The sequence below is a fragment of the Carassius auratus genome, chromosome 29 (assembly GCF_003368295.1).
Source record: "Carassius auratus strain Wakin chromosome 29, ASM336829v1, whole genome shotgun sequence".
NCBI classification, from domain to species: domain Eukaryota; kingdom Metazoa; phylum Chordata; class Actinopteri; order Cypriniformes; family Cyprinidae; genus Carassius; species Carassius auratus.
Window position 1 is genome coordinate 12,415,434 of NC_039271.1, and position 27,391 is coordinate 12,442,824.

At 39.3% G+C, this 27,391-nt stretch overlaps 2 protein-coding genes across 3 annotated transcripts; one reads left to right on the plus strand and one right to left on the minus strand.

Annotated features, from left to right (window-relative positions):
• The first annotated feature begins 485 nt into the window (after positions 1-485).
• On the plus strand, positions 486-11,816 carry LOC113048092 (integrator complex subunit 13-like). The gene is made up of 17 exons (XM_026209612.1): positions 486-848; positions 1,066-1,313; positions 2,257-2,331; positions 3,085-3,287; positions 3,609-3,689; positions 5,511-5,601; positions 5,832-5,960; positions 7,352-7,436; positions 7,885-7,977; positions 8,062-8,151; positions 8,298-8,476; positions 8,872-9,036; positions 10,046-10,200; positions 10,399-10,629; positions 10,750-10,889; positions 11,353-11,488; positions 11,572-11,816. Exons 2-17 carry the CDS (start codon positions 1,089-1,091, stop codon positions 11,606-11,608), a joined length of 2,115 nt encoding a protein of 704 aa, XP_026065397.1. The 5' UTR covers positions 486-848; positions 1,066-1,088; the 3' UTR covers positions 11,609-11,816.
• Positions 11,817-13,832: 2,016 nt separating this feature from the next.
• LOC113048093 (ras association domain-containing protein 8-like) lies at positions 13,833-25,447 on the minus strand. 2 transcript variants are annotated; one of them, XM_026209614.1, is made up of 5 exons: positions 25,178-25,447; positions 20,204-20,389; positions 18,437-19,335; positions 16,440-16,569; positions 13,833-16,294 (listed from the first exon to the last, which is right to left on the minus strand). In XM_026209614.1, the coding sequence occupies exons 2-5, from the start codon at positions 20,313-20,315 to the stop codon at positions 16,173-16,175; spliced, it is 1,263 nt and encodes a 420-aa protein (XP_026065399.1). In that variant the 5' UTR covers positions 20,316-20,389; positions 25,178-25,447; the 3' UTR covers positions 13,833-16,172. The 2 variants fall into 2 exon arrangements, with proteins under 2 accessions (XP_026065399.1, XP_026065398.1); XM_026209613.1 differs by having other exon boundaries at positions 20,204-20,386; positions 25,178-25,446.
• Between the last annotated feature and the right edge of the window lie 1,944 nt (positions 25,448-27,391).

Sequence of the window (27,391 nt, forward strand, 5' to 3'; positions counted from 1 at the left end):
TATTTAAAAGTCAAAATAATAATAATAAAAAAATAAACCAGTACTGTAGCTCAAATTTTGTGTCAGAAAACACAGTGCATGGCAGTTTGGCGTATTTGGCTGTAAAACTGCACTGTCCCAAGGATGTCTCTTTGCCAGGTTAAGGTTAGGACATACAGGACTGAACAGCGGCTTACACACAATAGGGAAACATGAGACAGGAATGTGTCCATATTGTACGGAAACAGAAACCGTGAAGCATGTACTTCTGACATGTAGGCAGTACTCTGAAAAAAAATAGAAATATTTAAGAGGGTAACAAAGAACTCTATTACTTTGAGCAACCTGTGAGTCTACCTGGAACACAGTCTAGCTGAAGCTTGGGCTCTGATATCCTTTTTTTTATTTTTTTATATTCATTTATTTATGACTTCCCAATGTCATCACACCTCAATCCAGTAGATGGCGGTAATGCGCAAAGATTGCAAACTGCCAATAAAATTCACTGAAGAAGAAGAAGAAGAAGAAGAAAAAGAAGAAGATTTCTCTTTGCACTAGGAATGTTTTGTTTTGTTTGAGTTCTTAGGGCGGAATTTAACTGACGGACGGAAGCGAGTGACGGCGTTTTATGTCCCATGCGCTTTTATTTGCTTCTGACAGGTTTTTAGCTAATCCGCCTTTTTTCCGTTTTGTGTTTAATCTTTTTAACATTTGTTTTGACTAACGTTTTATCCCCCAATGCACATATATATATATTACCATTTTCTATGCGAGCGGTCTTACTGAATGCGGATTTACTCTCGATGGAAAACTAGCAGGCGATGCTAGCAAGCGAAAGCTAGCTAACGTTACATTTCTGTGACACAAAGGTGACAACATAACAACTGTTATTGTATAAATAATTAACGTTACGGCTAATTAAATAACCATCGTCAACTCTCTATTAATTGAATATTTTCTTTTGTAAAACTAAATACATTTTCATTACAGAAAGAAATGTTGACAAGCATAATTTCCAGAGCAGGGATGGCTAACGCTAACGTTACTCCTGTCGTATGACTTTAAACTGCCTATTTGATTTTCCAGAGTCTCTGTGCTGCTGGACCAGGATGAGGGTGTTCTCAGTTTCACACAAGACGGCCTTTGTGGTCGACCACTGCCCGTACATGGCAGAGTCCAGCCGGCAGCTGATTGAGTGTGACATGCTGACCAAAAGCCGCTCGCAGGGGTTGATTCCTCTGGCTCCAGTGGCCAAATCTCTCTGGACCTGTGCGATCGAGTGCTCCATGGAGTACTGCCGCATCCTGTACGACGTTTACCCCACCAAGAAACTGGTGAGTGTATGGAAACTGGAGCTGTTTATAGGTGTAAGTTAGATACTGTTAACTAGTATCGACACATTTTTCACAAATGGATTTGATTCCGATTTACAAATTGTTTATTAGATTTGGATTCGATTCAGTACGGATTCACTTCACTTGGATAAGTAAAACATGTCCGTTTTTTTTCCCTGAAGGAAAACAATCTCAACTAGTGCTTTAAAATACGTCTAAAACTGGTACATTACTGTTATATTTAAGGTTAAATTTAACACACACACAAACATATAAACAGATATTGATTCAAATATGATATCTGAAATCATTAACAATGAATTATATGGAGTAAAAAATATTTTGTACAATGGTCCTCCTCTCTAGAGTTCTAGAACATATACATTGTACAAATATTATAATATAATGTTTTATTGATGTCTTCCCATGGTTTAAACACTGATCGAGTATATGAGACATGATACTTTTCAGTAAACTGCGCTGTTTCTTTCAACAAACCTTCTGCATTCATTATTTTTCATTTCTTGCTGTAACTATAGTAAAAATGAGAGTGTGATCTGTTTATGTGCGCTCCGTGCTGCTTGGAAAGCTTAAACAGAAACTAAAAGCTGAGACTTTTTCATATGAAAAGTAACACAACTTATTGCTATTATTGTATGAGGCATGCTACAAATAATGTTTAGTGAAATTTAGTTTGCCACCGTTTCATTTCAGTCAACAGAAATCAGCATAGACTAAATGATTGATCTTGGGTTTTAAGAATCAGTATGTTTAACCCAACCCTACTGTGAACTGTTTGCTCTGAAAAAGATTCAAACGAGTTCTTTAAAGATATTCCTTTTTTTAATGCTCCATGAAAAAAAAAGTGCAAATGAAATGTGGGTAAGTAAATAATGAGAGAATTACAATTTTGGGGGTAAACTATTCCTTTACTGTCTCTCAGGTGAACTACATCGTGAGCGATTCTGAGGTTCACATTTTGAACAGCTGGAAGCAAGAGGACCAGAGCACCCACAAGGTAAAATGCACATCTGTCACGCTGCACATCCATATGGAGCGCCCTTCTTGTACCAGAGTAATCTGAGCATTGTGTTGAGCTTTGTGTTGAGTCTTTCTCAATTGCTAACACACAATTCACAAAACAATTTTCTCGTAACCATAAACAAGATTTCAAAACTGTACATCAGCTTGTACAAACTTCAGACTTACAGGTCAAAAATCTGATATTTTAGACAAAAACATGTTCTCGTTCATCAAAATCCAATTTTTTTGACACACATACCTGTCAAAACACTACTTTGCTGTCTAGAGAACACTAGTGAGATCAATTCAAAACACTGTTACAAAAACAAAATTTTTAGGAAAAAGGATTAATTTTCCAAGTCTTGGTCTAATTACAGTATATACAACATAAAAAGAGGGGTGCAGATACATGTGCTGAGGTTGTACGACATGTGCTACAGTATTAAATGTGCATATAATAATGACACTTATCTTAAGTACTGTGTACTGTTATTATATTGTATGTGTAAGTAGTATAGAAGCCCTGTAGATGAGCCTGTAGGCCAGCTTCCCTCATTGTCATTCAACACACAACAACAAGGTCAAATATAGTGCTTTGTATTTCATCAGGAACAAATGACTTTTGACCCCATCCCTTCGTTTTCCTCTTCCTCATTGACTCTCACCAGTAGGATTCATTCAAATTAATCTGTTACAGTGTGTTAGCAATCATGGATAACTGTAAGTCTCTGTCTGTGGTGTTTGTTAGCTGATGACTGCTTTGGCAGCTGTTGGGCCTCCAAACCCTCGGCAGGATCCTGAATGCTGCAGTGTCCTGCACGGGCTGGTGGCGGCTGTGGAATCGCTGTGTAAGATCACAGAATATCAGCACGAGTCTCGTACCACTCTAATGGACACAGCTGATAGAGTAGCCAACAGGGGGCGCATTATCTGTCTCACCAATGCCAAAAGGTGAGAACTAAAATATTTTTCTACATTTGTTAAGCATTTAAAATATTAAGCAGCACTTAATGCAACTTTTCTTTTCAGCATTGATAATAATAACATGAATTCTGAGCACCAAATCAGCATATTAGAATGATTTCTGAAGCATCACGTGACACTGGAGAAGACTGGAGCTGAAAATCCAGCTATGCCATCAAAGAAAACAATTGCTTTAATTAGCACTGATTTTAGTATATTTTTCATTACATAAATGCAGCCTTGGTGAGCAAGCATATTTAAAACACATTTTAATAACGGCAAGTTTCTTTCTCTGTTGTCTTCTGTTAGTGATACTCATGTCAGAATGCTGGAGGACTGTGTGCTGGAAACCATTCAGGAGCAAAACAAACGGGCAGCAGGATCTGACAGGTCAGTTCTGAGATCGCTGGAGTCCGTTTTATTGTCATGCCATTAACGGCAGCAACAAAATTTTTTACCCTGAATGCACTGTAAGTCACTTTGGATAAAAGCGTCAACAAAAAGCATAAATTTTATTTTAATTTAACGTGCTCATATTCTTATTGTAATGTGTTTTTACATTTATTCATTTAGCAGACGCTTTTATCCAAAGCGACTTACAAATGAGGATATTGGAAGCAAGCAAAAAAAAAAAAAAAAACAGCAATGGTATATAAATGCTATAACAAGTCTCAGTTAGCTTAACACAGTACACGTAGCTTTTGAATAATATAATAAATTAAAATAAAACAGATAGAATAGAAAAAGAATAGAGCAAGCTAGTGTTAGAGGTCATAAGGTACCGGCATAATTGCATTATAAATGACAAGAAAATATAATAAAAAAAGATTAGAAAGGTAGTTAGATTTTTTTTTTAAAGAATAGAATTAGAATAGTGAGTGCTAAAGTTAAAAGGTCAAAGTTGGCAAGGTCATTCCACCAGGAGGGAACATTTAATTTAAAAGTCTGTAAAAGTGACTTTGTGCTTCTTTGAGATGGCACAATCAAGCGACGTTCACTTGCAGAACGCAAGCCTGTATAGGGCACATAAGTCTGAAGTAATACATTTAGTTAAATGGGTGCAGAGCCAGTGGTAGTTTTGTAGGCAAACATCAATGACTTGAATTTTATGCGAGCAGCTATTGGAAGCCAGTGCAAATTGATAAACAGAGGTGTGACGTGTATTATTTTTGGCTCATAAAAAATGTATCTTGCTGCCGCGTTCTGGATTAATGGTAAAGGTTTGATCGAACTGGCTGGAAGACCTGCCAAGAGAGCATTGCAATAGAGACCAGAACAAGAGCTTGAACAAGGAATTGTGCAGCATGTTCCGAAAGGAAGGGCTTGATCTTCTTGATGTAGAATAAAGCAAATCTGCAGGATCTGAGAGTTTTATTAATGTGGTCTGAGAAAATCAGCTGATCATCTATCATAACTCCAAAGCTTCTGGCTGTTTTTGAAGGAGTTATGGTTGATGTGCCTAACTTGATGGTGAAACTGTGATGAAACGATGGGTTTGATGGAACCACAAGCAGTTCTATCTTGGCAAGGTTGAGTTGAAGGAGATGGTCCATCATCCAGCAAATAAATGTCTGTTAGACAAGCTGAGATGCGAATACCTACTGTCAGATCATCAGGATGGAATGAGAGGTAGAGTTGAGTGTCATCAGCATAGCAGTGGTATGAAAAGCAATGTTTCTGAATGACAGAACCTAATGATGCCATGACAGAGAAGAGAAGTGGTCCAAGAACTGAGCCCTGAGGCACCCCAGTAGTTAGATGTTGTGACTTGGACACCTCACCTCTCCAAGATACTTTGAAGGACCTGTCTGATAGGTAAGACTCAAACCACTTAAGTGTGGTTCCTGAGATGCCCTTTGCCGGTTAACCATGTCAAAAGCAGCGGACAGATCAAGCAGGATAAGTACTGAAGATTTTGGATTATGCTCTTGCTAGTCTTAGGGCTTCAACAACTGAGAGCAAGGCAGTCTCAGTTGAATGTCCACCTCTGAAGCCAGGTTGGTTGCTGTCAAAGAGGTTGTTCTGTGTGAGAAAATGCAGAGACCTGGTTGAACACATCTTGTTCAAATGTTTTTGCAATGAAAGGAAGAAGGGAAACTGGTCTGTAGTTTTCTAAAAGAGATGGGTTGAGGGTGGGTTTCTTAAGTAGTGGACTTATACAAACCTGTCTAAATGATGAGGAAAAAACATTTTCCTGTTTTTACTGTGCAGACTAATGCCAATTCAGCAGTGTGAGCTTGTGCTGGTCCACATCTATCCTCAAGGTGAAGAAACTCTGGTTTCAGATCGGCAAAAGAAAGAGGTAGGAACTTGCTCATCATTAGTGCCAGAAAAAAAAAAAATATATATATTTGGGATTTCCATAAGAAATGAATAAAATCATCTTTATAGAGTTCTGACCATTCAAACAAACCTACCAGATCCAACCAGCTTGTTTTATGAAACTACTTTATTTTGATTCCCAACTCTACTTTTAAAGCATGAAACTGTATTGAAAACAATTTTTTTTTTGTCTGTTGTGTGTGTGCGCAGCTGTCGTCAGTATTGAGCAGTGAGGTTCACAGTGTGCGAGCTGGACGGAATCTAGCCACTAAACTGAATGTGCTGGTTCAGCAGCACTTTGATTTGGCCTCCACCACCATCACAAACATCCCCATGAAGGTCAGACTTACTGTCAAAGGCTTTCCTCTCTGCCTGTCTCTCTCTTCTCTTCATCACTTTTTTTGCACTGTATCGGTTGCTTACAAAGCTGCTGTTTTCATGGTTTATTGTTTGTTTTGCTAGCCTACATTAAATATCTGTGAGCAGGTCAGTACTTTACCAGAGCTACTATTACTTCTCCAGTTCATAACCCCGCCCTCTCATCCAGCTCTTGCTAATCTCTGATTATTAATGGGAGCTTTAAAGAGCTTTTATTTAATTAGGCCGTACTACTTTTAAAAGCTTTTTCCAAAGCACATCTTAATACACTTGTGAGATTATCTTCAATTAGACTGTTGTAATGTTTACAGTCCAATATAAAATAAAGGAAAGTGTTTTTTTTTTTTATTTAATGTAAAAATTTAAGTCAACATAAAATCTAAATTGACCCCATTTACTTTCTTAATGCACATTCCTTGTCTTATTATGTACGTTATTATAGAAAATAAAAAAGTTTATCTTGTTGGTTGGAAAATCAATTTTCATCACATTTTTTTAGGTATTGCAGACTTTCTAAAATCCTGCTAAATAATCAGTGTAGTAATTTATTGTTTGTTGGGGTTAAATATTAGTAGATTAAATGGATTGGATTGGATCACAGTGATTGAAGTAAATTTTTTATGATCTAATAAATTCATAATGGGTAAAATCTGGTCCCACACCATTTTTATCTTTATGAATAATCAGTTTCACTTTAAAATTTGTCACATTAAGTTAAATGGGTTGCGAATGCCATTTCATGTTGACTTTAACATAATTAATTAAAAAGATTTCATGCTCTCCAAGGAGTGTAGATCTGTATGATTAGCATCCAGCTGGATAGAGAACTGTCCCTCTAGCACCCCTTTCACCCCCCAGACATTTCTTTCTTTCTTTCTTTCTTTCTTTCTTGCTTACTCGCTCCCTCTCTCTTTTTCCTGGGTGGTGTATCTTGCCCTGGATGGGTGTGATCGGATGTAAAGCGTGATTTCTTGTTGGTCGCTGGTGTTTTTAAAAGCTGCAGAAAAACACAGTAGTTTTAGGATGTGTGTGTTTGAGACCAGTGACCCCAGGGATGGAACGTCCCGCTCCATGGAGTCCACCCTTCTCCGTTTTCCCTCAGTCCTTCTCCTGTTCTTAATGTGCATAAGCTCTATTTGTAGCTTAAAGCATCTGATCTGGACTGGATATGAACCAGCTGGGAGACTCGGATGCCTTCGTGGACATCAGATCTGTGAGGGCACAGTTAATGTTATAAACTGTGCTCTTCAAACATGAAAGCAGCAGTAGATTGTGGTGTTTTAGTAGCATAGATGCCCAGCTCCTTATGTGTTTGTGTGTGTGTGTGTGTGTGTGTGTGTGTGTGTGTAAAGGAGGAGCAGCATGCTAACACTTCAGCAAATTACGACGTTGAGCTTCTGCACCATCGAGATGCACATATGGAATTTATTAAGAGTGGTGAGTGAAATGTCTCTTGCATCAATAATTCAACACAGGCTTCATTTCTCTGCATGACGCATATGGACATTAAACAGCAGCAACTGTTCTTAACCCTTACAGTGCATAACAAGTTGCTGATATTTTTGCATTCCACATCAGTTTTGACTTGGTGCAATGTAAACTCATAAAACAATCATAAGTTAATGTTTGTACTCGTATGTATATCTAATTATAAAACAAACTAGTGTCATGCAAGAAAAAAAGGTTTTATAAGTAGGTCTATTTATTAAAAATTGCATATATCTTTATATAAAATGTAGAAGAACATAATTACCAATGTAAACTCCTTTGAAATCAGTTGGTTTATTTAAAGGGATAGTCCAACATTGTTTTGTGGAAAGTAAAATTAGAAGTTTAGGGAAATGTGATGGTTTATTTTTCTGTTTCTCTCATGTTTAATGTGTAGGTGATTTGCATATGGCCGGAAGCACCAGCAGAGACAGTGGGCTGAAGGAAACGGTCACTCTCAAGTGGTGCACTCCACGCACCAACAGTGTAGGTGAGTGGAACTCTGGGAAAAGTTCTGTTCTTACTTTCGAAAGACAAATTCCTGATTATCTCTTTTTTTTCTTTCTTTTTACAGAACTGCATTACTGTACAGGGGCCTATCGTATTTCTCCGGTAGACGTTAACAGCAGGCCATCTTCCTGCCTCACCAACTTTCTGTTGAATGGTGTGTGCACAGTCAGTTGTTCCGCCATGCATTTTTTTCCTTATTGAACATATGTTTCACTTGACAGAAACCGAGAGGCTGTGATATAAAACTATGGAAGTAAATGCCTTTTTTGTATCTTTACCTTATGTCTGGTGTCTTCTCAGGTCGCTCTGTGCTGTTAGAGCAGCCTCGCAAGTCAGGATCCAAGGTCATCAGTCACATGTTGAGCAGCCATGGAGGAGAAATCTTTCTGCATGTTCTGAACAGCACGCGCTCCACACTGGAGGATCCACCCTCCATCAGCGAGGGCTGTGGTGGAAGAGTGACTGATTACCGCATCACCGTAAGCTCAACGAGTGATGCTTGAGCTCCTAGACTTCTGCTGCATTCCCGTCATGTCGTGATTACCATGATTACGAGGTTCCATCCTACAAAGTTGTAATTGCAACTTGCAAATAACAAGCAAAATGGCAGGAGCTTAAACTATTAAACTTAGATATAGAGGTACATTCATTAGTAGTGGTGAAGCATTTTCGGGGTTCACTACAGCAAAGGCACAAATGGATTCAATTTGCAGCTATGAGTGTTGCCAACAAATTTGAGGACGTTGATACCTTAGTAGAAAATTGTCACCTAGTAATAAAAGCAAATGCAACAGCATAAATGCAGTATTGTATTGGGGTACATTTATATTTCCTGTGTGGTTGCAGAGTAAATCTTGTTATTATTTGTCTGCAGGACTTTGGCGAGTTTATGCGTGAGAATCGTCTGACTCCATTCCCAGAATCAATGGTCGATGCAGCAAGCAGAACTCCAGTCGAGAGAGCCAAATTTCAGCTCGAACGGCACACACGATACTGGCCAATGATCATCTCCCAGACTACCATCTTTAACATGCAGGCGGTGAGGAACGCAGTCTTTATCTATGGTTCTCAACCACTATGGGCCTCCACAGACTTTCAAGGAGGATGCAAGATGCCTTATTGTATTCTGTTATATTAAAGGATTACTCCACCCCAAAATGAAAATTTTGTCATTAATCACTTTACCCCCATGTCATTCCAAACCTGTAGAACAGAGCTTTTACAGTTTTGGAATGACATGGGGGTAAATTAATAATTAAAAAAAATAATAATTTTAGGGTGGAGTATTCCTTTAAAGGTTCTGTATGTACGATTGTCACAGAGTGGTAAAACTAGGTATTGCAGTCCAAATTCAAAATATTGGATAGGGTTTTTTTCACCCGGCTCCTCCTCCTCAGACTTGACGCACACACAGGTTGCCAGATTTAGGACACCAACAAGACAAGCGCACTTGACAATGAATTAAATGAAATGCGCTGTGTTTTCCACCAACTAGCATCCCGGGATGCAGAAAAACAATTGGGTAAACTGGCAGTGGGCGTGATTCACAAACCGAAACATAGACCGACATTCCGGCCCTGAACGCACATTTTCAAAGGAGAATAACTGACTGTAGCATTGTTTTTCAGATAAACATTGGTTAACTTAGCATGTTTCTTAAATATCTGCATACCGTATTTTTCACTTATTTAGAACCATGAACCAAGAGAAAACATTACCATCTACAGCCACGAGAGGGCACTCTATGCTGCTCAGTGTAGGCTTCAGGAACACTGAGCAGCATAGAGCGCCCTCTGGTGGCTATAGACTGTAATGTTTTCTCTTGGTTCATTTCTCTTGGTTCATGTCAAATTAATTTTGATAAATAAGTCACACCTGACTATAAGTCGCAGGACCAGCAAAACTATTTAAAAAAAGTGACTTATAGTCCGGAAAATACGGTACATATTGTGGTGTTTTTATTTTTTAATAAAGTAAAAAAAAAACTTACAACACCTTTAATCATTTAAATTTGAGGTTTTATTTGGTCATTTTTGTGTTCATTTCAGGTGGTACCGTTAGCTAACCTCATAGTGAAGGACACTCTAACAGATGAAGATGTGCTGACTTGTCAGAAAACCGTCTATAATCTTGTTGATATGGAGAGGAAGAGTGACCCTCTGCCCATCTCAACTGTAGGCTCCAGAGGAAAAGGCCCCAAACGGTGAGAATATCACATCGAGTTTCAATCTAAAGGTTTCAGTTTGTCTTAAAGTGTGGCTTTGATCCAAAACCTACAAAGCTGCCTCGCTATCTGAAGTCTATATTTGAAGTGACATTTGTGTGCAAATACCTTCTTAGTTTTATTAGTGAATGCATGTTTTTGCTGTGTATGTTGATGCTGGTGTTTTTATCTAAATAGTGATGAGCAGTATCGAATCATGTGGAATGAGTTGGAGACGTTGGTAAAGGCTCATGTGGGCACCAGTGAGCGACACCAGCGAGTGCTGGAGTGTATCACCGCTTGCCGGAGCAAACCACCCGAGGAGGAGGAGAGGAAAAAAAGGGGAAGAAAGAGAGAGGACAAAGAGGACAAAACCGAGAAAAACGGCAAGGACACGGAGGAGAAGGGCTGGACCACTGACTCTGAGAGGTTAGTGTTCGTGAACAAGATGCTGACGTTAACATTTACTGTACTGTCAAGTCGCAGCTTGTAGATTAATGAAGTGGATTTCCTGATCTGTTTCTAATGTGTGTCTTTTTTCTCCTCCAGGCTGAAGGGAGTAATGGAGCGAGAGAAGGACGAACAGAGTGAATGTGAGATCATCAAAGATTCACCGGATTCTCCCGAGCCCCTGAACAAGAAACCACGCTTAGCTACAGAGGAACAACACCCTCCAGAACAATCTAAAGGTTCAAATTCATGTTTTATTGAAAATCGGTCTAAAAGCCTAAACCTAGCTTTACAAGATACAGTGTGTGATCACCAAACATGTTCTGCTAATAGAATACACACACATAAATGCCTAAATGCAGCAGCTGTTCCAGTTTACAACAGTGATAAATGTGTTTTTGGGAAGTTATGTGATACTGACACCTTGAGGTATCTATGTGTGGACCGTCATGATGTTTTTAACACTGACACCGGTTAACGAGAAAACTAGTAAAAGAAGCACCAGCTACGTCAGCACATTCAAGTTACTTGTACAACGCGCCGTCATTTTATGGTCAGGATTAGCTGCTACAACTCGAGTCAGAAAAGTCATCATCCCAAGTGCGTAAACAGGCAAGTCAGAATGTGACATCATTAGGTACAGCAGCCAATCAGATCTATAACAAGTAGAAACGGCTTCAAATACGGTCTCTTCTTTTACAGGTCCTGTGTCTCTCCTCACCCTTTGGACCAATAGAATCACTCAAGCCAACTCCAGGAAACATCAGGAGTTTGCAGGGAGATTGAGTTCAGTGAATAGCAAGGCTGAGCTTTACCAACATCTGAAAGAAGAAAATGGGTGTGTTGACATCATCACTTGTGTCATTGTGTGTCACATTAATCAGTCATTTTTTTTTGGTTACTCACTGTGTTCTTTATCAGGATGGATGTTCATGAGAATGGAAAAGCCACCAGATGATGTGTGGAACACGCCTCTTCTCATCTCTGCAGGATCATTGATTTGTTGAGAGGATGTGATGTGACCTTTGGCATGATATCAAATGAGGTTTTGTGCCAGACCAAGAAGAGCAAGGCATTGTTTTATAAGGACACGCTTTTTATATGCTTTAGTTTGTACAAAGAGTCTGAAATATTCTGAGACAGAATAAAATAAATTGTCAACCGTGTTAATGTTCATGTTTGTGTTTCATTATAAATGGTCTTTGTTTAATGCTCATTTTCTTTATCATAGTTCATTTTCCTGCCTGTATTTTACTTGGATGTTCAGAAAGCATCTTCACTTAGCTCTGGAAATATCAGTGGATGGTAACTATTGTTCATCATGACATTCCCTGTCCCAAATGGCAACCTCAGTCCCTGCAGTCCTCATCCAAGTCCACATTTTGTAATGCCAAACGTCCACTTTTGAGCACCCTTTGGAAAGCATAAAATGAAAAAGGGGTAGCCCTGTACCAAATGGCTTACTTGCACTTGCGGTCTTGTGGACTCACAATGGCCCACATGAGCAGGTGTCCACACAATCATAGTGTGTCCCATTTGTCTTTTTGGGTTTCAGAAAGGTGCTCATCAGTAGCCCTTTCTTTATCTTGTTCCACACTACCATTCTACCCAGCAGTCAAAGCAGTATTATGTCACAAAATCCAAAAGCGCTAAAGGCGGTCGCACACCGGACGAGACTAGCCGCGTCGCGTCGCGCCACATGTAGGACAACTCGAGGTATCGCACACTGGACGCGCACATTCTATATGCGTGAGCTCAATTTCGCAGCAAGATGGGAGAGTTTTAACTTCATCTATTATTTTAATTTTAAAAATATGATTTTAATTGATAAAAGCTGAGTTTTTAACGTTAATTAATGAAAAGAATCTGTGTTATTATAATACGTCTGTTATTGTTTTGTTGTATCTGTTGTCTAGGCAACTGTGCTGCTGAAAACGTAACCAAACACTTTGTAATGTTTTATTTGAATGAAACAAGTGTGCTGTACTTTAATTTCAGTTTCAGTTTATAACATCTGGGTTTTTTAATATAAAACTATGCGGATGGCGCTCTGTGGCGCGGCAGAAATTTGAACAGCGTTCTGAGTCGTAGCTGGGCGCCGCGGACAGACGCCAAATGGCGCCACCGGTGTGTGTACTCCCATAGAGAATAATGTGTTCGAATTTTAAAGACGTGGCGCGACGCGGCGCTGCGCTTCTCGTCCGGTGTGCGACCCCATATAGACCTCCATAAGAAAAAAACTAGTAGAGCAAATGAAGGGCTCTGTTTGGGACAGAGTCTAAATGTAGTCTCTTCCTTAGGTGGTCAACTCGCAAACCATTTGATGCAAACTGTACACACAAATAGAAAGAAATGCTAAAAACTACCATATTTGCTATACACTTTATAAAATGTTTTACCACTACCAAAAGGCAGTTGTATTTTTGCATGGATGAAAACACGTGGGAACTTCTCTTAACTATTTTACATGTGGGTCAGATTCCATATACGTGCCAATAACTTCAGGTTATAGTCAGAAGTCTAGCTCATGCAAGACCTAAAAAGGCTCCAAAAATGTGTTGGCTGGATGTGTTCTGACTCCGTAATGAAGAAAAAGAAAGGATTCTAGCCAAGGACGGTGGAAGGTGGTGTTGAGTTTTTTGACTCCTCTGAGGACGAGACATCTGGTCTTGATATATGCGATCTTAACGCTTGCTGTCAGACTGTGCACATATTGAGTAGAGGTGAAATTGATTGTTTATGTGGGACTTGATTCCTGGCATGCAGTGCTCCTTTTCTCAGCAGAAGTCTCCACCTCTGCACTGGAGAAGCCTGCAGTCATTAGATTGGAGTAAAAATCCATCCAACAGTCTCGGTGCCTGCAGCTCAGACTTCTGTTAGGAAGAAGCCATTAGGGAAATCAGGGTGTTTGAACATAGTCAGGTCTTTAACCAGCTGGACACCCTCATTAAGCTGCGACAGGGATTTTTCTGATATTATTAGGACCAGTCTTGTGGTTGCTTTTTTTAACAGTTGCCAGGCTGAATGAATCTCTAAATCGGAACTACTGAAAAATATCTGAGCCCAGAATTAACCCAATTGACCAGTTGTGTAATAATTTTGCTAAACACACATAAAAATAACAAAGGAGTTGTAGGATGGTGACTGCAACAACCAAAATAATTTACAAAAGACAGTAAACAGCGATGCTCTACTCCAAATTTATTTCATTTCTTACAGTGTTAATGCACCTTTTCCACTGATGCCATAAATAGTTTATGCTGCTCGATAAACATGTCAACATAAATCATTTTCCAGACATCTGACACTTTTCAAAGAGGAAATAGTTCAAATAACAACTGGTTAAAAAAAGAGCTAAATAGAAGTCTGTTGGCCAAAGAGATTTTGGTACTGCATTAAAGGTTAAAACTTGGGATCCAGAGATATCAGACCATTATGCCGTCGGATCTTAACAACTTTCAGCTGAGCTTAATGTTTTAGTCACACCTGTGTGCATAGCAGCAGGCGATAAAATACAAACTGTTAATTTCTAATGCACAACATCAGTCCCATACCTCAAGCCTGTTACGACTGCACAGATATTTATACAGGCATTTAGTGCAGTTCATATTACACCTTAATACAGCAAGTTGAGTATTAAATGCCATAGGTGGATCCTCAGGCCTCTCACACAAGCTTAAAACTGAACGTCAGTGCATGCATCCTAACAATGCTAAAAAATAAACATATTTAGTTTACTTTAGCTGTTTAGAGATTTTTTTCATCTGTTAAAAATAGTCCACTTTGCTACTTATTGATATGTTGCTATATGCTATTTACACTTTTTTTCTTTGAGTAAAGCATGCTTCTGAAACGTTCCCCTTGTCACATCGAGATGGGTTTTGTTCTTCAAGTCAGCCAAATTCTCTTTTGAAGATCATCTAAGCCACAGTTCTGTGTGAAATAAACAAGACTTCTCCAAAAATAAAAATGTAGAAGCAGAGGGTTTTTGCTTTTAATGTATAGATACTGTTAGCAAAGCTTTAAACCAAACCTGTTATTTGTTTAAATGATTTAGTCATCCAAGAACATCGCATTAAAATTTTGGCTTTTGGCAAACTAGTGTTTTCTGGAGAAAAAAAATATATATATCTGTAAGCTTAATTAGTTGACAAAAATGTCAAAACAAGTCCAGAAGCTACTCAGCAAATCTAAATGAGCAAGTCCTTACAGACACTTCCAACAGCTCATTTCTTATGGCCATATTAAATGTAAAAATAAATGTCATTCTGCATCTGTATGAATATAGCTTTAAGGGAAGCAGGTGCTAATACAATAAAAAAAAAAAAAATGTCATCAGCATAATATTTTGGAGCTGCTTCCTTTTGCACATACGCACAATTACAAACCTTTACATTCATGCAGATATTAATGACTTCCAGAACACTTTGGTTTGATAAGAAATAAAGTTCTAAAAACCAGTAAAAACTCTAAATATTTTCTTCAAATATATGCAAATGGTGTGGTATTTGCTAGTATGTGGGGGAAAAGATATAAGGATTTTAGTGAGATCAGCTAAATAAAAAAATAAAACTATTCAGTGTCAGAAATAAAATGCATTTATTGGCCAAAAAGGTCCACTTGAAAGCTTAAGAACACACTGATCTAATAAGCCACTCATTACGACTTGTGAGTAACTACAATGTACTTGCATAATTTAAAAGGATTCTATTTAAAACTAAAGCTGTTCGTCACAAAACAACGTTCCTTTGCTTTATTTTAAAAAGTAACATATTTCACTTGCCACAAGCTGCTTTCATGCAAAAACACCTCTCTTACTCGCTCTCACACGGTTTTAAAATATTGCATGCACCTGTTTTCCTGATTAGTGTGATCAAACGTGGAAAATGTTTCTTCAGCTCTTTCAGTAAAATTCCACAGCAGATGTTTTGGCCAATAAAGTGCAAACTAAGGCGCAACACCACCCCTTTTCCTTGAGCTTTCATCACAACGATGAGCCATAACATATAAACTGCATAATTTATCTTTGCATCTCCCTAAAATTCCTGCTGCTTGCATTATCGCATCGAGTATGAGGTTTACCTGGAGATTCAGAAACATTCCAGAAATGAAAGACATCATGATGCTGCATTTTTCTAACTTGCACCAGAAGATTGATGGATTGAGCGTAGACTGAGGCAGCATGGATTCTGTCTGTTTTTCAGTACGAGTTCAGTAGTTGCCATGTTTGAGACATATTCAAAGCCTTACTGCGCTTTGGGTCCAGTGAAAGTGAGCATACATTCAGCTGGAGATGTCTTTGTAGGATCTGGAGAAAGCACTGATTGGGTTGGATTAGTCAAACAGCCATCAAGAGGAAGCAATCTTCACCGTTAAAAAACACTCGCTGCTTGTTGATGAATCTTTAAACAGCATACACTACTGTAATTCCAGGAAGTATGATCCAAAAGGAAATCTTCATGGTGATATGGAGTCATTTAGGAAGTGCAGATTTTGTTTAAATGTTGATGCCAGGTGCAAAATCAGACATAGATGCCTTCTGGGTTAAAGGTCGTGTTCAGCGGGCTCTGAAGTGCTCGTAGGTCAGCGGGAAGTTGTCGAGCTGATCCAAGCCGCTTCAGAGATCCTGACTGATTTTCTGACTCTACACAGATAAAACAAAGAGTGACTCTACCCGTAAAGTACACTTTAAAATTGACACATTGTGTTTTAGAGTTTAGAAACATGCGTTATAGCTTGGTTACATTAGGTTAAATGAAGAACAAAACAAAGTATGTCCGTGTTTGTACCCGTGTTAGCTTCCTCATCACCAGGGTCGGCTGGTAGAACTGTTACTTTGGTGCCAGTCTGTTGGATAAACTGTTGAAGGTTGACCTGCCTCAGCTCCTTAGTTAACTGTTCCAGTTCCTGTTCTCTCTCCTAAATGAAACAATCAAAAGTTAAAAAAATATATAACCACCAAAACAGACAAATTCTTTATATCGTACTATGTTCACACATTTTTTTTAACAAAGAAGCGGGCCAAGAGAGTGCTCCAAAATCTGCCTTACTATCATTTGTTACTTCAACAGTCCAGAGAGAATTTAGTGCTCTTAATACAAGTGTATCTTTGTTATGTAACAATCCTGGTGAATACAAACTATACTGGGACATCCTGCTCCATCACTTCATCTGTAAGCTCTGGCAAAGAACTTTTACATAATATCCGTGACCATTACCCTCCACCCCTACCCAGCTCCCATTAACATGCTGCAAAGCCGATTAGTAGCATTGTTGGAACTTAAGGCCAAAGAGTCCAAAACAAACAACTGCACTTCAGACGATTTCAGCAGAGCCATGCTTGTACTGTCTGGAACAAAGTACTGGCTATTCATTAGCACTTTGCTTCATAGGTTCTTGTCACACTTGGTTAGAGAACACTGGATTTGCTACCAAAACTTTATATGTACAGAAAAGCTCTTGAGTGTATCCTCCTTGGATGCACTGCAAGAGATGCAAAGACTGTATACTGCTCTCTGATGGAACAGCTATGACAGGATTGTCCAATCCTGCTTCTGGAAGGCCAATGCCCTGCAGAGTTTAGCTCCAATCTACACCAACCAAAACACTTGCCTGGATGTTTTTAATGATCATGAAGACCTGGTTCAGGTTTGTTTGTTTAGGATTTGAGCTAAACTTTGCAAGATAGTGGTCCTCCAGTATCAGGACTGAACAGCCCTGAGCCAGGGGCGGAGCCAGAAGATGTAAACATTCGGGGCTTAGCCCAAACCTAGGGGGCTGCAGGGGTGTACTCCGCAGGGGAGATTTTTTTCCCCCACGTTTATGTCAGCTAAATGCACTATTTTTCAGGCTGTTTGAGATAACAGAATGCCTAAAAATCTATACACTATCTGGGAAAATGATGGTTACTCAGAAAAAAAAAAAAAATTCACCCAGTAGAGCCTACAAACTATTTTGTATTTAATTGTTCTCCAGCTATATTTCTCAATTAATCTATCTTCTTATCCCACTAATGTGCCGAGAACAGTTGTAAAACATGCCCTGAAATAACTTAGCATTTGATACATTGGGATATATTGCTTTTGAATCTCTCTCTGGCCGGTGAGGTTTGCTGTTACGAGTTCCTTTTAAAAAAAATTGTTATGTCCATAATGCTAATTTCAGGCGGTTAGTCAGTGAGCTCGCTACGACGGCGGTGAAATAAAAAGCCCACCAGCCCCTAATGACAACGACGAAGAAGATGATTTATATTCTTCTTCGTTAGTTTTTATCGGCAGTTGGCAAACAAGCGAAGTGATGCGTGATGCTTTACCGTCCGCCACAACGCACAGTAATCGAGCTTTTGTTTCTTTTTTTTGCCGCTCCAGTCTGAGAGACTGAGAGGAAATGAAACAAAGTTGAAGTTATTTTAAAAAAGCTAAAAGATTCGGGGCTTTTGACAAAACATTCGGGGCTTAAGCCCCATTAGCCACCCCCCCGCTCCGCCCCTGCCCTGAGCTATGAGATATAAATATTTTGGAAATTCGTCCACTTTTACACCTCTGCATGCTCCCCAAGTCGTCAGTAGTAATTAACTTCTACTATTTTGGACAAATTGCTTTCATACAAACTACAAACTTGAATACTTGGTTTACTGTTGTGCACCAGATTTTGGAAAACCCTTCACACTAACCAAATCTACCAGACTTGATGTCAAATAGATTTGGTCCTCAACAAAAGTCAATTCTTATCACTTTCAACTGTTGGTTTAAGTGAAAGTTAGTTCAGTTCCCTCAGGCGATCTTACCTGTAGTCTAATGTTTGACTGGCCAAGTGAGAGCTCCACAGCTCTGCAGCTGCTCTCCAGTCTTGCAGCCTGCTGCACTTGCATGTCCAGCTCGGCACGAGCCTTATCCAGTCGCGACCGGACCTCCATTTCATCCGCTAATCGTGTCTCCATCAGCTCTTGTTGCAAGCGCTCTGCCTCCAGGCCTGCTTCCATGCACTGAATACGTGCCAGGTACTCTCCTAGTTGCTCCTCGCACTCCTGTACACGGCTACGCAGTTCCTGCAGCTGCTCACGAAGTTGCCTTTCATTGTCCTGCTCAATCTTCAGCTCATTCTCCCAGAATTCATGCTCCTTCATCTCCGCTTCATTCCTTCGGACCTGCTGCTCTAGTTTGACCAGTTCCTCTTCTTCTTCATCTGTCAGTTGCTGCTGTAACTCAGTCTCGCAGGATTGCAGTTTCTGCTCTAGGATGCACAACTTGTCCTTCTGCAACTGCACCAGGCTGGACAGCTCCTGTGTAGGGGCTGGAGTGCTGCTTCGTATTGTGTTAACTGTTCTCTGCTTGGTCTCACCCTCACGACTCTTCCCAAAGATGTCACGTAACCCCTTGGCACCACCGGTGAAAGTGAGGGACTTGCGTTTTGGTTCACGACGTTTGAGAGAACGGTCGTGGGCAGTGGGGCGGAGCTTTGCCATGGGAGGGAGACTTTGGCGGTATAAGCTGCGCTCAGGGGCTCTTGCAGAGGTGTCCGATGTGGGACGCTCACTCAGAGATGGGCCTGTACGTTGAAGCACCAACTGCACATCACTAGCGTACTGGCCCCACTTGTTTAGAGAAACTACAGGATTCTCATGCGGCGCCAAGTGCCTCTCTGTCTCGCGCCATTTTTCAATCAGTGTGTAGCGACCAGTCCGCCCTGCAATACAATACTTTTACATTATCATTGCTTTAGACATTTAATAAAATGTTTGTAATTTGCTCTGTGCTGCCAGTTATAGCTTCTAGTTTCAGTTATAGTTGAAGTGTCATTTAAAAAAATCTGAATTGCAAAAACAATGATTGTATTCGAACAAGTTTCCTAAACATTCCCCCAATCTGTCATTAGTCAGCCAAACAAGTAGTACTGCTTCAAAATCAGGCCACTGGTTGAGCCTCAGGATTTTCAGGATATTCAAACAAACACAGCATTGTGCGGTAGCAAAGCCATTTCCTTTAAGCTATAGGAAAATATACCTATGAATGACTTGCATATAGTTAGACAAAAATATTTTAACATACTTCAACTTTAATAAAACTGTCAATGGCTAAACAGAGAAGCAAGCAGACATGCAAGCCATGATGACACAAAGATTCAACTTTCTAAAGGAAATCCATCCAACATTCACCAGAGATGAGGCGCCTCAGTGGCACAGAGGCAGCTCTTATACATGAAATAATGGAATAAGACAGTCTCATTTTTTTCTAGTATGGGGGGATCAGGGTAGAACTCCGAGACTAGATGGGACAATGCTGCATTTCACTGCTCCAATCTCTGATCTCAAAGAGGGCTTGTTGTCAAGGAGACAGCCATAGTGAGACTTATGTTGTGTAAAAAACAGAAGCAGAAGAGGAACAAAGGAGCAAGGAGCTTGAAAGGGAACATGCAACAAAAAAGGGGGTGGGGGGGTCTCTTAAAAAAGTTATTCACCATAATGTTTTTTGAGTGTGTAAAAGTGACCAAAACCCTATTCGGAGCTAAATATGCCTATGCAGATGATAAGGGCTCATTGTGTTTAGGGTCTCACCTATTGCTTGGGCCAAAGCGATGACAACCTCTTGACATGTAGTGACTTCTGTGACCCCGCAGACGATGCGCTGCACTCCATCCACCCATACCTTCAGCTCCATGCCTCTCATCTGGATGATGTCATTCCTCACCTCTGCAGGCACCCGTTACTAGCTCTCTGGTCTGCATGCTGCTCTTATCACTGCTTGAAAGACCAAAGAACTGTTTGTGCTAATTCCACTTACATAAGAAATGATTTAACTATAAATACCTCTCTGTATTCGGAGCCTTAATCAATAACAGTGACTTTACTAGCACTTGGTTCTTTATGATGCTCCATCCATACTGTTAGTCTTGCAGCAGGCATCTTTAGCTCCTCATGTCGAGAGGGTGTTGCAATTCTATAGTTTTACCCCCAGCTTGCTCACAGAAGCCCTGATTTGATATTATCCTCAAATCTGGGTCACAAATGAATTTTCACTTACTGCACTGTGATTTGGCCTTTTTTGTTATACTGTTGTTCTCTTAAGGATTGTTATGAATGTTAACACATTTTACTACACAGAATATATGTTGCAAACTCCCAATTTCAGATGTGGTCACATAAATGTTATTTATTTTTGTGCCAGTTTTATTTATTTCATTTCATTGGTAGGGAAAACTTTGGTATAGACTGATGCCTGTCCTCCTCTGTGGCAGTGTACTGAGTGATGAGGGTGATTTATTTAGCCATGAAGCGCTCAAGCAGAAGAACTGGTCCAAACAGGCCTGTGTGAACAGTATGGATGGCGCCCACTCCCATGAGATGCACTCATAAAGGATAAGTGAGATGAGCTATACACCCTTGGCAGGCAATACATCTAATAAGTGTGTGTTGTGACGAGAGAAAGTCCTCTGTTTGTCTCTCATTCTGTCTGACTCTGGGAGTGTTTGGGCTGCTGAAATCTGAAGTTGCCTCTGATGGGCAGTGGGCAATATCTTGATATGCCATCTGACACCCAGCTGATATCCGTGTTAACTGCATATCAACATAGTGCAATCAGTATGTCAATACTACGCAAACACCTAACCCCAATTATTCCCTCAAATGGCATGGATATCATCCCTACATGTGTGCTATGGATAATAAATACCTCATAATGTGAAACCTGTTGAGGAAGGGTGCTCTATAATGTTTTAAAGTTGCAATGTAAAAAGCAACATCTCTTCTTCCGTATTGTGATGTGAAATGAACTGAAAAGGGAAAAATATATAATTGTAGGGTGGTGGGTTCTGTCCATCAGTTGCTGATTGGATGGAGGGAGATCTGAATGCAAGCTTGTAGTCTGTCGTAAACAAGAAGCAGGTTTAAGTGAACTAAATTATTGGAGAAGTCCAGCCAAGTCGAATCATTACTTTAATCCAATACTTTTAAATCCATTTTTTTTTCTTTTTTGTTGTTATGCATTCCACAAATCTTCTAGACTAGAAAGGAGGATGTAACGGATGAATAAGATGCACTTACAAAACAGGGTAAATTTCTGTTTCATGTCAAACTTAATTGATTTTATTACCTGGTGGATGATTTAAAAAAAAAATTGAAGGTGGTATCCAAGCAAGAATAACAGAGACAGGGGGTTGGGTTCTTTTGACTTGGGCTATCTATAGCAACCACAAGGAACACCCTAGTAACTACCTTGAAATGCACTTAAACAACTTAGAACAGCCCTACCCCCAACAGTATTGAATGTCAGCTGCAGAATCTGTGTTTAATACATGATACGGGCATCTGCTCCAGACAAGCTTCAGCTCCATGACCTGGGGCTAAATTTAACAAACTCAAGGTTTTGGCGGCGTGTCGGTGTAAGGTACAGCCAAGACAGCTGCTAAAGGAGATGTAACATGTAACACTAAACTCACATTCCAGTCGACTCACATGTCTGACGTCTGTAAACACAGATCAGTACAGCACATATGGCTGTATGCAACAGTAACCCTGTTGGGTGTAACGGTCCCTGCGTGCTATCACATACTCTGTCATGTCAATGTTGTGGATCCATTCTGCTATACTCAGGGTTGTTGAACATAAACAGTCAAACCTTTATAAAACTTCTCAAGGTAGCTGTCATATTTTTGGCACAAATTGAAACTAAGAGGTGAGGGTTGGCAGTACAGTACATTAAATGTGTTGATCTGTTGTGTAATTTAGAGTCAATTGTTTATTCATCAAAAACTTGTGTCAAATTAAACTTGGTGTCTACCTTGACCATAGTCAGTACAAAAATCCCAGATCTTTCAACAGGTCTGCTGTTTCAGAGACACGTTTTGAGATGAAAGCTTGTTCCACTGTCTAGCATTTCAGTCGCTAAAATTCTTGGAGTTTTATCTACAGCCCTTGAAAAACTCCTCAGGACCCTAACGCTGTGTGGACTGTAGTGGGCGGCTGTTCTCACAGGGGTCCAGACACACACAAAGGTCCACTGGAGAGACGCCCACCCCTGCAGGCCTCACAGCATGACTGGACACAAACAATCCATCTCCATAGTGATGCGTTCGCAGCTTTGTGAATTTCTAACATGGCCGGCTGTGACCGGCCTGGGAACTAACAAACACCAGCAATTAAGGAACAATCTCTTTGTTTTAACTTACATCCATGTCCTTCTGTATAACTGTATCCTATCTGGGGTTCCCAGCTGAACAACGCACCAATGGGTCACAAACTGACACTGAATTAAAACCATTTAAAATAAAATTGTTTGTCAGTACAGCCTCTTTTGAGGGTGAGAAACCCCATTCATTAACTGAGAGTAACTTTAGTCTGAGGTCAGTATGTCACAGTAAGTGGCTTTATCACACACAATAATGTGGGGGAAGGGATGCTGGACATATGCATGTCGTGCAGTTCAAGTACCAATTATTTAGATGTTTGGTCTCCAATAATGTGTTGCTGTTCGGTCTTATCCTTTTCAACAGCCTGGGCAGTGTTGCCACTTAGACAAACTAATTAGTGCAAAATAAGCTGAACGTATAAAGCAGTGTTTCTCCACTAGTGGGTCGTGACCCAAAGGTGGACGGAAGAGGGTGCAGACAAAGAAACAACCAAAAAACTGAATTCTAAATGTTTTGCTGATGCAGGACTTTTATTTTGAAAGATATGTGTGAAGGCTGTTGTCCACTCTTTTTATTTTTGCAGTTTAAGTAAAGACTGCTGTAAAAAACAGTGCTGTCCTGATTTACTGTCTGCGGTCAGATGAGAAAAATCTGATTGTATGCATGTAGTATATACTATGCTGATTATGAAATTTGTCGCACATTGTGCACATACCCTAACATGCATATAAAAAGGTGATTTATCTCGTTCTTGACATTGTTCTCTTATTGCGCATCAGACAAATCTCTTCATTTCCTCGAGTTGGACAGTGTGGATTCGAACTGTCTGTGAACTATGACATGCACTCATATTAGAAAAACATGGACGGTTTAATTATCTGAAGTTCCTGAGAGACCCTGAGCTTCATTCACACAGTCCTGTGGTTACACGCATACTGTAGGTAGGTCTGGTAGGTCTTGCGCCGGAGTTATTTAGCACGTTCATGTTATCCATTATCAGCAGATTTGATCAGTGGGTGTTTGATGAGCCAGCTGTTGTCATATGAGAGCGTGTGTAATGAGCGGCTGAGGTATGTGGAATTGGTTGCAAAGTGAGTCAGTTCCGTGAATGAGGCGTGTGTAAACAGATCTATGAGTGCGGCAGAGGAAGGTGGTGTCCGACAGATAAAAAATGCACATACAAATCCTGTGTTTGCACAATATCCTGGCTACTAAGATGACTCCGTCTGGTCTATTTTTGATTGGCCTTGCCCTGCCTTGCTAAGTCTGAAGGAGTGGTTGAAAGAAGTATGTTGAAAATGAACTAAAGATTTCAACATAGTTCAATTTTGACCAATAAATAAGCAATGCATTCATTACATATTAACTTGGTTATTGCTGAAGCACTCTTGAATTTGTTCTAGATCATCATAATGTGACATTAAGATGCTTCTGGAATGTTGTCTAGACATTTCCGTTTCCCTAACAAACAACAGTTTTAGTACGAAGGCACCCTTTAGTTTTACACACAAAGTGTCAGTAAGCAAGTAAGCAAAAATGTAAGTTATGTATCAGAATTGTCAGTGAAATTGAGAGAGTGGACATGTAGAACATTAAAATATGATGCAGATAAACAGAAATTCAAACCTGCTGTAAAGCACATTACCTTAATAACAAAGGCAACAGATTGGCCTCTACTGCATGTTCTTGTGTAAGTTCTGATAGTCGGTTTATGTAATCAAGCCAGCTTAACAAATACAGTACTATCTATTAATAAGAAAATTATAATATTTTCACTGTACATACTTACATGTACACTACTGATCTTAAGTATATGAATAGTGAGACTGGGGCTAGTTGTGGTACTTTTGCTCCAGTGAATGCTTTTGAAAACAATTTCTGCACATAACTTACGGTTTACACGAATACACAACAGTGGGGCATGTTGTCACACTATTCGAGGTATGTGACAATGGACCATACCATTAAATAGCTGAACACATTTTGATTCAAAACCTTATGAATACCCAGATACAACCACTGTGACAACTAGCCCCGGTCCCTTATTACGTCTATTGAGTCATTGATGAAATTTACTATAAAACCTCTAGTCGTAGTTAGTGTTTATGGGATGCACAGCTGTGTGTTTGTAAGTTTAGGAGGGGCTTCAGGCCTGCTGCCGATCTGATGGACAACACTGACCATCACCCGTTGAAACGCATATCAGTAGATCTGGGCTGGGGATAAAGCCCTGACATTGACTGTAAACAGTATGTTATCCTGCGCGTTCATGTAACGCGTCCCGTCAATTTTTTTTTTAAATGCCCCATGAAAACACATGAAATACATGTCGTCCTTCTCTCTTGCTTTCCCGACTGTCCAAAAACACGGTGCGGAGATGTTTATTTAAAATCATTTTACGTACCTGCGTGTGTCTGCAGTCCCGGACCGCTTCAGTCCTCAGTCCGGGTTCACTTATCTCCGCCAGAGCAGAACCGAGATTTAAGCAAACGGTGTGTTTTTCCTTTTAACGTTTCGTAAAGACTCTCTTCATTTGACGTCCGTAAATGTAGTCCCGTTAGGAGGGTCCGCGCGCTGAAGTTGAGTGTGGCCCGTTACATCAGCAGCAGCAGCAGCTCTGCTCTCAAGCGAGTAAATATGAGCTGAGCGCTAGCGGGACACCGCAAGGCATCATGGAGCGAGCGCTTTAAAGCCGCACAGCCCACACTGAACAAGTGTGCTCAGTCACACACACACTGCGTGTACCGCACATTTAGGGCTTATATGGCAAAGTCTGAAGATTTTATACAAATTACAAATTGGTAACCCTTTCACGTTTTTAGCCAATTAACTATTCATTTACCAATTGATATAGTAGCCTTTGCTATTTATTACACTTTTTTTAAAACATTACTTAGACACTAAAAGTGGTAGTTGAAGCCCACTCAGTGAAAACATTCACTCATATACCTAATCTTTAGGCCAAGTCTGCAAAACTACAAGCACATTATAAGCTTTAAACTCATGTTGCTATAATAAAACTAACTTTTTTCAAAACTTTAACCACAGTATTATACACATTCAACCAACAGCTCTCTTGTTTCATGTGGGGAACAATGCCATTTAAATGCCACACTCATTTACTGATGACCTATGTGTGAAAATATAGCCTATATAATTTGAAGAAATTTCTTATAATTTACATTACTTACATTTCTCTCTCTCTATATATAAAATGTGTGTATACATATAGTACATACATATATACACTGAATATGCATACAAGCCAAGTCAGAATGTCAACTTTATTTCTAAAGCGCTTTAAATAACTTTTTTTTTTTCACTATAAAGTACTTTTTTATGCAATGGAAAAGTTTCATGGATGTTAAAGGTTCTTCATAGATGCCAAACAATAACCTTTATTTTTAAGAGGCTATAGCTGCATAAACTGGAATCATATTTTATGCTCATGCTGTATTTTACTTTTACTCTGCATTATCCAATTAATTAAATTTACAAACAGTGACATAAACGTGAAAGTCATAATGTACAGTAAAAGAGAGAAGAATAGATATATTTTAAATTCTTTCATTACTTACTTTCAGTAATATTTTTATAATGAGAACTTCAACCACAAAAAGTAAGAACACTGGTTTTAATTTAGAACATAATTTTCTCGCAACTGAATGTTTTTGCTGCTTGATAGAAAGAGGAATTATCCTGTAAAGTGGTACTTTATTTTTATTTTAATCATGCAGCTCTAACAGTTGTATATATTGGCAGAAGCTTTGCAATGGTGCAACAAAGTTATAACAAATAATCAGCTCCAGCATATGAATAATAATAATAAAAAAAATATCTATATGATTCACACTGTATTTTTAAAATTAATTCATTGCAGTTCATTGCAATCAGTAATTTCACAGCAGCTTCACAATAGTCTCAAATCAGCTCTAACAAGTCAACAGTGTCATTATACATCTCATGTCAGTTCAGTATTGATTCCGTTCAGTTGCATAACTGTGTAAAATTCATCAGTTGTACATTTGTGCATATGCATGTGCTATGGCAAACTCCACTGCACTCTGAAACAAGCAAAAGACACATGAGAGATTTACATTCTTCACATTATTAGACAAGTAAAAATAGTTTTGAATGAAGGGTTTGCTTTTGCAAGATATGTGTGAGGTTGAGTGTGTGTGTTTTGTGGTTTTATGTGTAGAGTTTTGAGAAATGTGCCATTTCTCCCTGGCATCCCCTACAATAAATGACCAAAATGGTGCAACGGAACATGTTAAATAACACCAACAGAGCAAAAGTTGATCTGTGACTACACTCTTAACACTCATTTGAATAATATCTCGTAACAATAGCAATCATAACATATTTGTAATGTAAATTACTGTGCCGCATCAACCTGAAGTGTAGTCATATAGCCCTGATTACTGTGGATCAGTAATGCACTTGCTGGGTAAATGTGTTACAATTTTCCATTGGTTATAAGATTATAATATATATATATATATATATATATATATATATATATATATATATATATATATATATATATATATATATATATATATATATAAAAACATCTCCACACACACACACACACAACACATTACTTTAATGTTCC